This window comes from Schistocerca nitens, chromosome 3 (genome assembly GCF_023898315.1).
Source record: "Schistocerca nitens isolate TAMUIC-IGC-003100 chromosome 3, iqSchNite1.1, whole genome shotgun sequence".
NCBI classification, from domain to species: domain Eukaryota; kingdom Metazoa; phylum Arthropoda; class Insecta; order Orthoptera; family Acrididae; genus Schistocerca; species Schistocerca nitens.
The window spans coordinates 413,073,603-413,087,158 of record NC_064616.1 but is presented as its reverse complement, the minus strand read 5'-3'; the positions used below and the strand labels follow the sequence as shown (position 1 = coordinate 413,087,158).

The following is a 13,556-nucleotide window of genomic DNA, read 5'->3' as shown; positions in this document are numbered from 1 at the left end:
ATTTACAAAATAAATTTGCTATGAGCAAAATAAAATTTTATGTTCTATGCATTTAATAATAGGTACTCAATAACTTTCATTTAGGGCTCTTGAGATGTCATTTATTATCAGAAGAGTCTATTTTGATATAAGTATGTATATTATAGTATTATTTTCCTTTTTATCATGACCAAATGCATTAATTGTTTTCCACATATGTTTTGTGATAAACTGAAGCTTGAATACTAGTAGAAAAATAGAATTTTCATTCAAAATGGACTAAGTATGCAAATTGTCACTTAGCTTTGCCTGGACAAGAAAAAATTGTTTATACATGTGTGCTGTATTGTTCAACTGTTTTGATTTAGCAAGAAGAAGAGCAGCAGCAAAAAGAAAGAAACTGAAAAACTTGGGAAAAAGTAAAAGTACAGACACCGAGGAAGAAGAGGGCGAGGAAGAAGATGAAGATGGTGAGTCATTTTTCAGTTAAATATAATTTGAAATGTGAGAGTTCAACAATTTGCAATTCTGTTCATTGTTCATTCCAAATTTTAGGCCTATTTTAAGTCATATGCCATATAATTACAAGTCTGTGTGTTACTTATAGCACTGTCAGCAGTAGCAAAGGTATTTAACAATACTTAAGGAAATTTTGTTACATATCTGAAAAAGTGCATTTTTGCGTACAAATGTAAGACAATGTAATGTTTTCTTGTCTTTATCAGGAATGGCATAACATTTCTGTTTTACACAGGTCAATATTAACATTGTATAGAACATCATGTGTTAAACATTTCACTATTATTCTAGGTCAGTTTACATTTCTACAACTGTTAGTTAAAAAAACATATTCATGGTAGAATTCTTACATTGCAGAACATTTTATTAACCATACAAACAGTACTTAAAAATGAAACTTCGTGGCAGATTAAAACTGTGTGCCCAACCGAGACTCGAACTCGGGACCTTTGCCTTTCGCGGGCAAGTGCTCTACCAACTGAGCTACCAAAGCACGACTCACGCCTGGTACTCACAGCTTTACTTCTGCCAGTACCTCGTCTCCTACCTTCCAAACTTTACAGAAGCTCTCCTGCGAACCTTGCAGAACTAGCACTCCTGAAAGAAAGGATATAGTGGAGACATGGCTTAGCCACAGCCTGGGGGATGTTTCCAGAATGAGATTTTCACTCTGCAGCGGAGTGTGCGCTGATATGAAACTTCCTGGCAGATTAAAACTGTGTGCCCGACCGAGACTCCAACTCGGGACCTTTGCCTTTCGCGGGCAAGTGCTCTACCAACTGAGCTACCGAAGCACGACTCACGCCCGGTACTCACAGCTTTACTTCTGCCAGTATCTTGTCTCCTACCTTCCAAACTTTACAGAAGCTCTCCTGTGAAACTTTCGCAGGAGAGCTTCTGTAAAGTTTGGAAGGTAGGAGACAAGATACTGGCAGAAGTAAAGCTGTAAGTACCGGGCGTGAGTCGTGCTTCGGTAGCTCAGTTGGTAGAGCACTTACCCGCGAAAGGCAAAGGTCCCGAGTTGGAGTCTCGGTCGGGCACACAGTTTTAATCTGCCAGGAAGTTTCATATCAGCACACACTCCGCCGCAGAGTGAAAATGTCATTCTAGTACTTAAAAATGATTTCCATGCAGTCCATAAAAATAATATATCTGGCAAGTGCAATTGCAACACAATATATAAAGAAAGCTGTCCATTTTCCAGATATAGAATCTTACAGATAAAGAAATTTCAGACTTACAGAATCATACTTTCAAGATAAATAAAGTGCAGTAGCAAAAAGCTCAATATCTTAGGCTGATTGTGACGTGCATTTGAAGATTTTATCATGACTCAATCCTCATAGTTTGCAATCAAGGACTGAATGTGCTGGAAAGTAGCCGGGTTCTCCATTTTCTTTCTAATGATCAGCGAACCACAAAAAACTGCTGTAGTGTTTTAGTTGTTTCATGTTGCCTACTCATTATGTTTTTTAAGGTGAGTGTATGTGAACATACATCTATGCATGATTGTTTTTGCTGATTTCCGTGTAATGGCTATTTTTAAATGAAAAGTTTCAATGATTTTAACAGTAACCATTTCTAAATATTTTAGGTAGATACTGAAGGCCTTGTTGTCATCTGTCACCCCACCCCCCACCCCATCATATTCTGATATGCAAGGATAAGCTGTGTTTTAGGCTTTTATATCTTATCCAGAAGGTAGAAGTTTCTTTTTGTGGACAAACATTGCTTATGTGAAGTACAGAAAATTGACTGCTGCAATGCATGCGTGTCCTCACGTTCTCAACTACCTGAATAGTTGCATCATGTGTGAAGAGCACATGTGACCTATGAATGAAGGTACCATTGTCCTGTTTACATTGTTTAGCCCCTTAACCCTCAATCAACCTACCAATTAAATCACATTATTGCAGACCATCACAGTAAGTAGGTTCAGGTGAATATACGTTGCTACAATTAAGCCAAAGGGAAAAGACTAGCACAGAATAGACTAGTGTGGAGAGCTGCGTCAAACCAGTCTGACAGAGGTGGCCAAAGTGTGACTTTAAAGCAAAATACAAGTTTTTTGTATGAAACAATTAGTTTGTGATATCCCACTTGGAAACAGTTTTTTGCAGAATTGTAGTGAGAACATGGAAAAACCTTTTGCGGTGACTGCATCAGTAAGAACTATTAGCTTAAGGAGACTTATGTAAATATGCAACAAACTCTACATCAGTAATAGTACAAGGAAAAAATAATCACACTGATTCATAATACACCTGAAAAAATTAGATGAAATGTGTTCCTTGACAATTGGCAAGAAGCCAATTTAATTTCTCTGTTTGTGATATTAAAGCAGCAGTTCAAAATGACTTCCACAAATTAAGTGTTTTGATATAACAGAATTAGAGGTGTAAAATGAAAGGAAGCACTACTACAATTGCTTATTATAGGTCTTAATTTTTGAGCTGTCACATATTTGGGCAGTAAATAGTATTACAGATTTAATAACATATATATAACAGAATTATTCATATTGTGTGCTTGATCAAAATCATTTATATAATTTTTAGAAATTAATGTGATAGTACCAATTTACCAGCCATGCGACTTAAAAAGCTACACTGCAAGAATGAGGTAGTTTCTTCAAAAAGTAACTGTAATGGATTAACTGATGGATTAGCCAATACATGGTGACAACATTATCAGAATCTGATGTGGAACACAAGCCATGTGAAAAGCACATTGTAAACGGTATTGCAGATTTTTTAGATTTTAACAGAGAACCCAAAGATACAGGATAGCTATTCTCACAGTATGGTTAAATTATTTAACAATATTAAGACAATATGCTATGGTACAACAAAGCAAACTATATAGTTCATACAGTTTTTTTCACTGATTGATACAGGCCAGTGCCGTTTCTCTTCCTTCAGTCAATGTCATCTGGTTCTTCTTGTACTAAAGTACATATAAGTAGAGCAATCAAAATAGAAAAAAAAATTGATTACTTTTATTTAGTTTAAATTAAAACTTAACTAATATTCATTCACACACATTGTTGCTTCATTTTTATTTATTTATTACCTAAATCAGCTGATGATGAGACTGAATGGACTGTCAAAAAATTTGCTATGGACCAACTGTTTAATTTTACTCTCAACCTCAGGACTCTTTGCTTCTCCACCACCAGGCATGCAACTGTTGCCTGTTAGTGGCATTATTTTTATTCATTGAGAAGAGATCAACTCTGAATAATAGTTGTGATCCATGCTCAATATATTACTAGGGATAGGAAAAAATCATTATATATTTTGCCCAATTCCAGTATTATTTGTTGCACAATCCAGTGTTATATTTTACCAGTTTTGGTGTTATTTTGTGATGGCTTATGTTCTTACTTTTCTTATCTTTGTCATATTTTACTGTTTTTCGATCATATGTTGAAAATGAACATTTACTTATTCATTATACTGTATTGACATCACACATCTCATCATCAAAAAATACTTAAAACAGATTGAAAATAACCAATTACAGAAGAAATTAATTTACATTCCATGCACACAAATAATGTTGAAAGTTTTCAAGAAAATGCATTTTCATTACTTCAAATTTATATTCAGAGGCAATATGGTGTCAACATTTTAAAACAATGTCTCATTTACCTCAACCATTCCAAATCACTTTTTTCCAGAAGTAAAATTAAAAATGTATGAAGCAAATGTTTAGCTATCAGGAAGACAATAAGCAGCATGATTTTCTTTTTTGTAACTTTGTGTCATGATGTGAACTGCAGTGTTTCTTTTTTGAATAGCAACCTATGTTTTATGTTCAGTAACCCCCTCCTCTCTTTAAGACCTGTTCAAAAACATATCACAGTGTACTAGTCACATAAACATCACATTATTAAGAATGTAACACAAACCAACTGACCCTCTTGTACTAGCATACAGCAAAAGTACTTGGGGTAACGTAACACACTCACTTGCTGGACAGTAATCATGGAAACTCAAGGAAATTTAACACCAATCATAGAGTTAACCATACTCCTTTGGATGTTTGTATAAGTAAAATGTACACGAATTAAGAGAATATAGAAATGGCACTCATCTATGCAGAATGTGAGTTAGAAAAACATTAATTGCAGTAAGGAGGGAAAGTGGGCTCCTATAGGGATATAGCGCTCTGTAGAGTTCCTTTAGTACATGTACCTTTAACCACAATAAAAGAAAAGTGATGATGATGTAGTTTTTAGTGTTTAATGTACACAACATATTGGTAAAAAGTACAACAGTACTGTGCTACATGTATCTCTGTCATAAATAAAGAAAAAAGTTGTTTACCGCCAACTCCAGGAAGTGGTAGAATTATGTTATCTCAAATACCTAGACTGTGTGCTGGTACAGGAGAGTGAAAGTCAGTTTTGTCTTACATTTTTAATAATTTGATGTTTACATGAATGGTACACTGTGATACGTTTGTCAACATGTCTTGTGGAGAGAAAGTGGATACAAGGTTATATTTAAAAAAGATGTACCATTGCTCATGTCTTTGTAATGAACAAAGTTACAAGAAAGGCAGTCATGCTGGTTAATGTGCCCCTGATAGCAGAATAATATTTCTTTGATACATTTTTTAGTTTTCTACTGGACAGAAAGTTATTTGGGGTTCTCAAGATAAGTGGGGCACCCTGTACTATATGAAAATTGCCACTCAGAGTCTGTGTTTGAAAATGGAAGCCAGACTTCCTTCAGTACAACAGCAGACGTTTGACAATATCCATATTTTCTACTAGCATGAAATGTTACTATTACACTAAATTTGGAAGGGGTTTGTATCCATTCAGAATACTTTACTGCAGACACCTGTCATTCGAGGTACCCATAATAGGCTCTTTGCCAATAGGCTCTTTGCCATGTTATCATTAATAGAGTTCATCCTTATCATCCCATTGTTGGAACAAGAGCTTACTGCTGAGAACACAGACATGCATGTATGTGTGCGAATAAAAGTTGGCAGGCTTGTTCTGAAGTTGCAACCAATTGTGTTTCACTGTTTCCTTCATCTGTGCCGGGAGTACCTTACTTCTCTTCACGTGTTTCATTAATAATTTCATCATCAAAAATTCATTTTCCCATAGTAATGATGCAATTTTCGAACTGTTTTGACTTGGAATAGAGTACTGATGTCATATTTCCTGAAACTTTTACACAACAAATCTTACCAAAAAATACACATTTCAGAGAGATCTTTAATTCTGCACATCAGTCAGACTGCGTAAGTGTAAATACAAACTGCCAAATACGGCACTTCAGCTTCAAAAACATGTAAAATCAACATGACATCTGCTCAGTTTGCTTCTATCTACCAAACACAGTACAGGACACATGATGTCTCACAAACATTTATCTGGTGGTAAAAGAGAAAACTGAGAATGTTTATTGCAATATTAATTTAATATTATTTTTACTCCTTTGTGAAATGGAGTCTGTGGTGACAGCCTAATCTGTAGTGTACACCAACTGACTGAAATAAGCAAAACAGTGAGGTGACATGCTAATTTATATGTTGCTAAGCTAAATGTCATATTTGATGATTTTTGTATTTATGCTTGCATACTATAAAAATATGCAGTTTAACAAATACACCACATTAAAGATCTCTCCAGAACGGTATGATTTTCCGTTAATTTGTTCTACAAAAGTGTCAAGAAAATTGTCTTCGGCAGATAAAGGTCTTGTCGACCAATGCCACATCTAGACATCAGTTTGTTAAACAGGAAATGAATGATCAAATGGTTCAAATGGCTCTGAGCTTTATGGGACTTAACTTCTGAGGTCATCAGTCCCCTAGAACTTAGAACTACTGAAACCTAACTAACCTAAGGACATCACACACATCCATGCCCGAGGCAGGATTCGAATCTGCGACCGTAGCAGTCGCGCTGTTCCCGACTGAGCGCCTAGAACCGCGAGACCACCGCAGCCGGCAATGAATGATCATTTTAAGGTTACACACATACCTCAGCCTTGAAAACAAAAATCAAGATCCAGTTTCAACATTAAGCAACTATCAGTTAGCAATATCAGCTAGCAGCTGCCTTCAGATTTATAATATTTTTACATGCGAATGGGGAAAATGCAAAATTTGGTAGTATTTCATGGAAACTACCAAACTAGTTTGATAAGTTTGCAGCAATATTACTGCTACTTGTTTCATGAAATAGTTGAAAGCGGTTCACAGAACAGTTATTCATTAAGTCATCCTCATCATCCTGATCAGTTGTTTGAAATATAAGCCACACCATCTAGTCCTGTTTTCCCATCATCTTTTTGTGTTCACTGTGGTCCATTCCTCACTTCTTTTTTTGACACACTCCACACCCTTCAGTCATCTGTTTCTTGGTCTTCTTCTTGGTCATTTCCTTTGCATCTCCATTTCACGTATCTTCTAGGGAATCATCTTGTTTTCCATTCCCTTTAAGTGCTCATACCATCAGTCAACAAGTAAAAATCGTAAATAACCTAGACTACATGAGGTGATACAGTAGTTAAAATGAATAGTTGTTTTTTTCCAGGTAAACTGTGTTAGTGGCATTTTTTTATATTGAATTAAATAAAAAAGTTAAATTAAATCACATTAAAATGATAGAAACCAGAAAGTTGGCCCACACAGTCTTTAAATAGATGATGGAACCATACCAAATTGAATATTTTATGGTGATAATTGTGAAAAATTATCAATATATCAACCTCTGAAACAAGTGTAATTGGAGCAAATCAGACAAGTAAATTTAAAATATAGTTAAATCTTGAGCTTTGAGAATTTGCTGACACTCTTTCATTAGGTTAAGGAAGAAGAAACAGGTAATTTACAGAAAGAAATGTTATCAGAAACCCTGGGTCTAAAAAGACCTGTAGTACAGAGAAACTTTCAAAAGTAACAATCAGCAGACATTAAAGACTATCACTTACACTGTGTTATAGGTACTTAATAAGTCTATGATAAAGAAAATAAATTTAAATGACAATAAAGCAAAGAAGTATGTGAGAAATAAGAAAGAAATGGAAGCAAATGGGGAAAGAAGTGATACCAATAGAATGTGGGGGAATTGAAGAGGAGCAAGAAGGGATACAGAAGTAGGTAGAAATACATAAATTGCAAGGGGTATATTGGAAGGAGGAGGAATGAAAGTAGAGATGGAGAAATATAATAAAATGTATGAACATAAAAGTGATGGAAGCAAGACTGTGAAAGAGAAACCAAGGATGGAGAGACAAGCAACCATTGAGGCCGAGTGTGTTACAGGAGCATAGTGGATGATCAATTCTCATCTCTAAAGTCTGAAATCATATGGAAAGCAAAACCCATATGATGTGCTTCCTGAAATGTATGTTCTATCACTTGCTGTTATGTCCTGTGGCATGCTCAGCAACAGGTTGCTTGGTTTGACAAGTGTAGACTGTGCAACCATTCATTCAGGCAGATGACATGCTGACCAAAATGCTTCTATTAAATGCCACACAAAACTTACTGTCCACATGATATTTCTTTTAACTGTAACAGATTTTGCAAAGCTCTTTATATCTTTCACGAAGCTCTGCTGTAGAACATAAGAAGTAAGCAGCTATAGCAATGTACTTTACCAGCATTTGATCTGTAGTAAGCATTCTGATTTATAGTCAAGACAAAACCCATTATGTCTTCTCTCCAATTCTTCTTTTTGTCGGTAATGTGCTCTGTGTTGGTCAGCATTTTTATGATTGTTGAGATAATACAAACAAAACCGAACTAGAAATTTACTCTTTGGAATATTAAAGAATATATCAGTTGTATAGCAGCACCAGATGGATGTGGCACATTGTTTCCATACTGGGGAAGGCTGTAAAACTAAGTGTCAGATTCTCAAGTGTGAGGAGGTACCATTGACTTCTTCTTCTTCTTCTTCTCTCTCTCTCTCTCTCTCTCCTTTTTTCCCCCTAGATTATAACTGACAACCATAGTCATATTGTGTTCTTTTGAGACACAAGGAAATGAAATTCACAAGAACTCATACACAATATTCTTACAAAATTTGAAAATAATGAACTTTATCAAGTAAGAAACTAGATAACAACTGAAAGTAATAACACATGTTTCTCACCCTTATTTCATCTAATCCTTAATGAAACTCTTACTAGGTGGTGGCACTTATGTTAGCATATTCTGCTGCACTCTGGTGAGACAGTTACAAACTTAGCATCCCTTTATCACAGGGGATAGAGTTTCCAGTGCCAGGAACAGAAAAATATCTTTAACATTATCAAAATATTAAATGTTAAATTTCAATTAATGTCACATCATAGCACAACAGAGAGATACAGGAACAGGGATTCATGAGTGAAGGTACAACCAATCTGTTAATTCTCCTTAATTGTAATCAAGAGAACATGGAGATCATGTGGAGGTTGGTATGACTCCCTTAGACTCAGCTATTTGAGCCTTGCAGAAGCCCATAAGAGTTGTACTCCATAGTAATTGTAAGCAAGAGAACATGGAGATCATGTGGAGGTTGATATGACTCCCTTGGACTCAGCTTGTTGAGCCTTCTAGAAGTCCATAAGAGTTGTGTTCCGTAGAAGTCACATTCTCAAATCTGTTCTACATGGAGCTAAAAGCTACTGTTAAGATGAGTGTGTACATTGATAGCAACATTGCACATTCTTGAACGTCACAACAATTGTGCTATCTTATCTTGTATTTTTGTTCATAAAGTGATTATAAGACATACCATCATCAATTCTGAGATGAGATGCTGAGTGGTTATAAGCACATTAAAACGAGAGATGAAGGGGGGCAACTTGAGTAAGAACTATCATATGAACATAGCAGGAAGAGGAATGTGGAAGAATGGGGTCAGGAGATTTAAAAAGTGTCCCAATCCATGAAAAAGATAGGGATTACCTGTTTTCACAGGATGACTGGGACTCTAATTTGCACTGAGGGGCAGCATATAAAGAAAAAATCCACTTATAAATTTGATAAAATTTACAAAGACAGAGGTGGACTGACGACTACCAACTTCAACAGGCATGTCTGCAAGTACAGCACATAAAACCACTTAAAAATAGTAATAAATAAAAACATTTCACATCACAGCTTGTGGAATCACAGTTTCCTTCTGTAAAACAAAGAAAAAATAATCAAAAATTGATAAACAATTGCTGAACAACAGTAAACAACCACTGAACAATACAAAATGAATGCTCTGCAAGGAAGGGTCTTAGAAAAAAGGGACAGAAGGATTTCATATACAACTTTGCGTATAATCATGTCATGTTACTTTTTAATTAAACAAATTGTTTGCAATGACATAAATTACTACTAATAAGCTAATTTATGACTTAAAAAGTACTTATTAGCAAATACATATTTAATTGAAAATGCTTGTATGGAATTGTGTTCAATTCAAAAGGAAAATGAAGGAAAAACTGAAATAATAAAAGAAAATATGAGGGCGGGATGCACTGAGTCATACTGCTAGCGGCTTTCATCTAATTATGTACTCACCACGAGCAGGTCAAACAGTCACCACTGTAGTATGAGTATAAGCCAGCTCATATAATCATTACTGTGGACTTGGTTGGTATTGAGTACTAAGTTTACTTGCTCAATTTTGAGTTCAGTCACCAAACGGTGCACAAAAAGTATTGTTGAGAAAAGAGAATGGTTTCATCATTCTGATCTTTGTGCATTACACATGCTGGGCTAATATTATGTACCATCATACTCACCATGGATCACATTGATCTTCCACAAATTTACTCAGTTTCGTCAATCATTCATACATGAGTAAGTTCTTGAATGAATGGATTTTGCAAACTCGAACCAAGGTTATATTGTTGAATACTTCCATACATGTACTTGAGCACAGCATTCTTTCAGTGAACTGCAATCTGCCCATTGCATTTCACAAAAAAAAAAAAAAAAAAAAAAAAAAAAAAACTGTTGCTTTGTTTTTTTGATTTGGATGTTTCTGGTAGCTGTGGGAGATAGTGCATTTGGAATGGAAATAATAATAACTGATAGAAATACTTACTGTGATTGACTGTTGGACAAAATCTTGTAAGGAACTGAAAAAGAAGAGAAATGTCATGTGTTTTGAAAAAGAGTTTCAGTAGTCATTTAAGTGGACTGTAATATCCACATTATTCTACCCCAAAATTTTCATTTCTAGTTGGATTGTAATCTCTCTATTTGGAGGATTTAATTATTTTTATCAGTTTGCACCCTTCTGTATTAATTCTTATTCTTTGTATGTGTTGTATGATGGCTATTTAGCCATCATGTGTGTGAGATTGTGTGTCAGAATGTGTCAGATTAATAATCAATAGGTTCATGGTTCAAATATCATCCACGCCTTTATTATTATTATTATTTTTTCACTCTCGTATTGATTTTCTCACCCCTGGTAGCTATCTGTCTATATGAAAAAGGAAAAGTTGCACCATGATTTTGTCTCCACAACAAAGTTTAGGTCCTTCTATAACTGGCTGAATACATCAGTTCAAAGGTCAGAGGGAGGTAAGGACATACCACCTACAGTAGGACTTTTCATAGTAAAGCACTTACTACTTAAACCATCCTTTCTTGTTGAGGACAGTTTTACTAACTCTTATATATTTTTGTTCACTTCTTGATTCTGTCATTTCTTGTCTTTACCTTCTGCCTTTCACTTTGTGAATATAAATTACTAACACAAAGGCAGATTTAGTTTGCTTTTATTGTTTGTGTTTGTACAACAATCTAAGTAATAAGAAAATGCTTATGGTGAAATTCCTTCCAACACATTGTGTTCACTTGGCTGTAGTGCAGACATTATATGTTCAACAACTTCATAGTTCAGTGTTATATTTTCTACCAGACAGTCACATTCTTCCATCAGTCAGTGAATTCTGATTCTGCTCATTCTGTTTACCCATCCTGTAGAAGACGTTTTCATTCTTTTCTCTTGAAAGTAACACCTGATCTATGTTTATTTTCAATTTCATAAAACTTCTCATTGATGTCTCCATAGCTTGTGTGTGTCTCCAAGAGAAAAATCTCCTTTTAATTCTTCATATTGTAATTTTTAATTGTTATTGTTATTTTAGAACACATGTTGGTTCATGTGATTTCAGTTACTGTTTTTGACTATTTTTGTTTTTCAGAATGTTAAAACCATTTGTCAAGAATATAATAAAATTATGCGGATTTATATTGACTTAACTGTGAGATCATTGTGAAACACTGTAACAATTACATGACACATACCTTTGTTGTATTTACAATTCCCAAAATCCTTTCCATTTAACATGCTCTGTTTTTAGTCACATCATCATTTTCTGGTGCAACTGCAGCAAATGTTTTAAAATTTAAATTCTAATACTTGAGTAACATTAAGAATAGACTGCCATGCCATGATTTCAGTTTTTTTACTCTTTGGTTGTATCTTATCTCTCATTTTTAGTTTATATTATATGAATTGTTAATCACTAAAAAGTCTTTACAGTATTATACTTCATTATTCTGTATGTACTGGTAAATGGTAGTATATTTAGACAGTTATGCATCAGTGTTAAATGTGTGTGAAGAAGCAGTTCATTTAATCTGAGGAGATACGACAGCTGCCTCTTGTGCAAATTAATTTTTGCTTTTATTACAGATTGTCTTGCAAGCTGTAGTCATATGAAATAGAAACCAAAAGAGTGTGTCTGAGTTTGTGGTATAGTGATGTACTCTGAAACATTTTTTTCCTATTTTGTGTACACACCCCTATGTCACCTTTTTTTAGGTGAGAATCTTATCAACCCAGTTCATGACATAGATATTGTGGAGTGCTACATTTATGTTTGCAGATAGTTTGGAAAAGTGTGTGTGGGTTTATTGTGTTGAATATATTGTGAGTATCTGTGCAGGAGAGCTGTACCACATAGTTAATGCAGATTAGGACTGAAATAAAACTGTTAAAGTGATTTATATGAAACACTGAGTGCAATGGTTTTAAATGAAAATGTGCGAATTAGTTTAAACAATGGATTTTTGCTGTGTGTGTTCTAATAATTTGTCATTTGTTTTTCTAAATCAGTTCATCAGCTTTTACTCATTGCCTCTGCAAAAACTTGTGGTCTTGTTCAGTAATAGTCATTACAAAATTAAAATTTGTCAGCTGAACACCAGCAAACCTATTTTTGTTTATTTATCCTTTTAATACTTGCATTTACATTATCAAACCTTTCATTTCAGTGCCTAAGAAAAAACTGAAAGGTACGGATACCTCAGTTTGTTCCTTTATTATGCAGGTTCTTAGTTTTAGGATGTGTCTAGTAATTATGAATAGTCAGTTGTTTGGGTAAGCCTGTGGTAGACCATATCTATTAGCCATTTGTATCTAGCAAATGTAATTTACTTGCTGTGTCAATAATTTATGAGAGGTAGTGCAATAAATTGTGTTGCAAGGAGGGTTCTCTCAGTAATACAATGACTGCTGTCAGCAGCAGCGTTACTAAGGGAAACTTTATCGTAACATAATTGAAAACAACATCTGTCAAAATGATGGAAATGCAATAACTTATTACAATTGCTTCAATAAATAATTCATGTATTTTGTTTTCACTTTTGTTTCATTACTTTTATAGATTCACATTCTTTATTAAAGCTTGTTAACACTGTTACAAAAACATTGCCTACTATCTATTTTTTTCCAGTCTTTAGCCAAAAAGAGACAATATATTATAATACAGTTAAGTCTAGTTTGTCAGTTGACAATAATTTAACACTTAAAAAGATCATGACTAAGAATTGCACTACTTCTGCTGTCTTATCTTCTTGAGGCTGAGCCTGTGCTGTGACAAATTTCCCTGGTTCATACAGAAAGCAGAGTTTATTGACTTGACTTACTTAATGCAGCTAATATACCAATATTTTGCATGTGTATTAAAGGTTTGATCTTCCCTCAAATGCATTGCTAACTGTCATTGACAAAAAAAGGTATTATCATTATAAAGCATTTAACTGGAAGATTTCTTTCCACATCAATCTTCCAAATAGTG

General features: G+C 34.5%; 1 protein-coding gene across 1 annotated transcript in view; it reads left to right on the top strand.

The window, feature by feature from the left end:
- The window catches only part of LOC126249257 (voltage-dependent calcium channel type A subunit alpha-1), a 373,047-nt gene that overhangs the window by 167,311 nt on the left and 192,180 nt on the right, over positions 1 to 13,556 (top strand). Inside the window, exons 9-10 of the mRNA XM_049950912.1 lie at positions 348 to 449; positions 12,751 to 12,771. Coding sequence (XP_049806869.1) covers positions 348 to 449; positions 12,751 to 12,771 — 123 coding nt within the window. The remainder of the gene's footprint in view (positions 1 to 347; positions 450 to 12,750; positions 12,772 to 13,556) is intronic.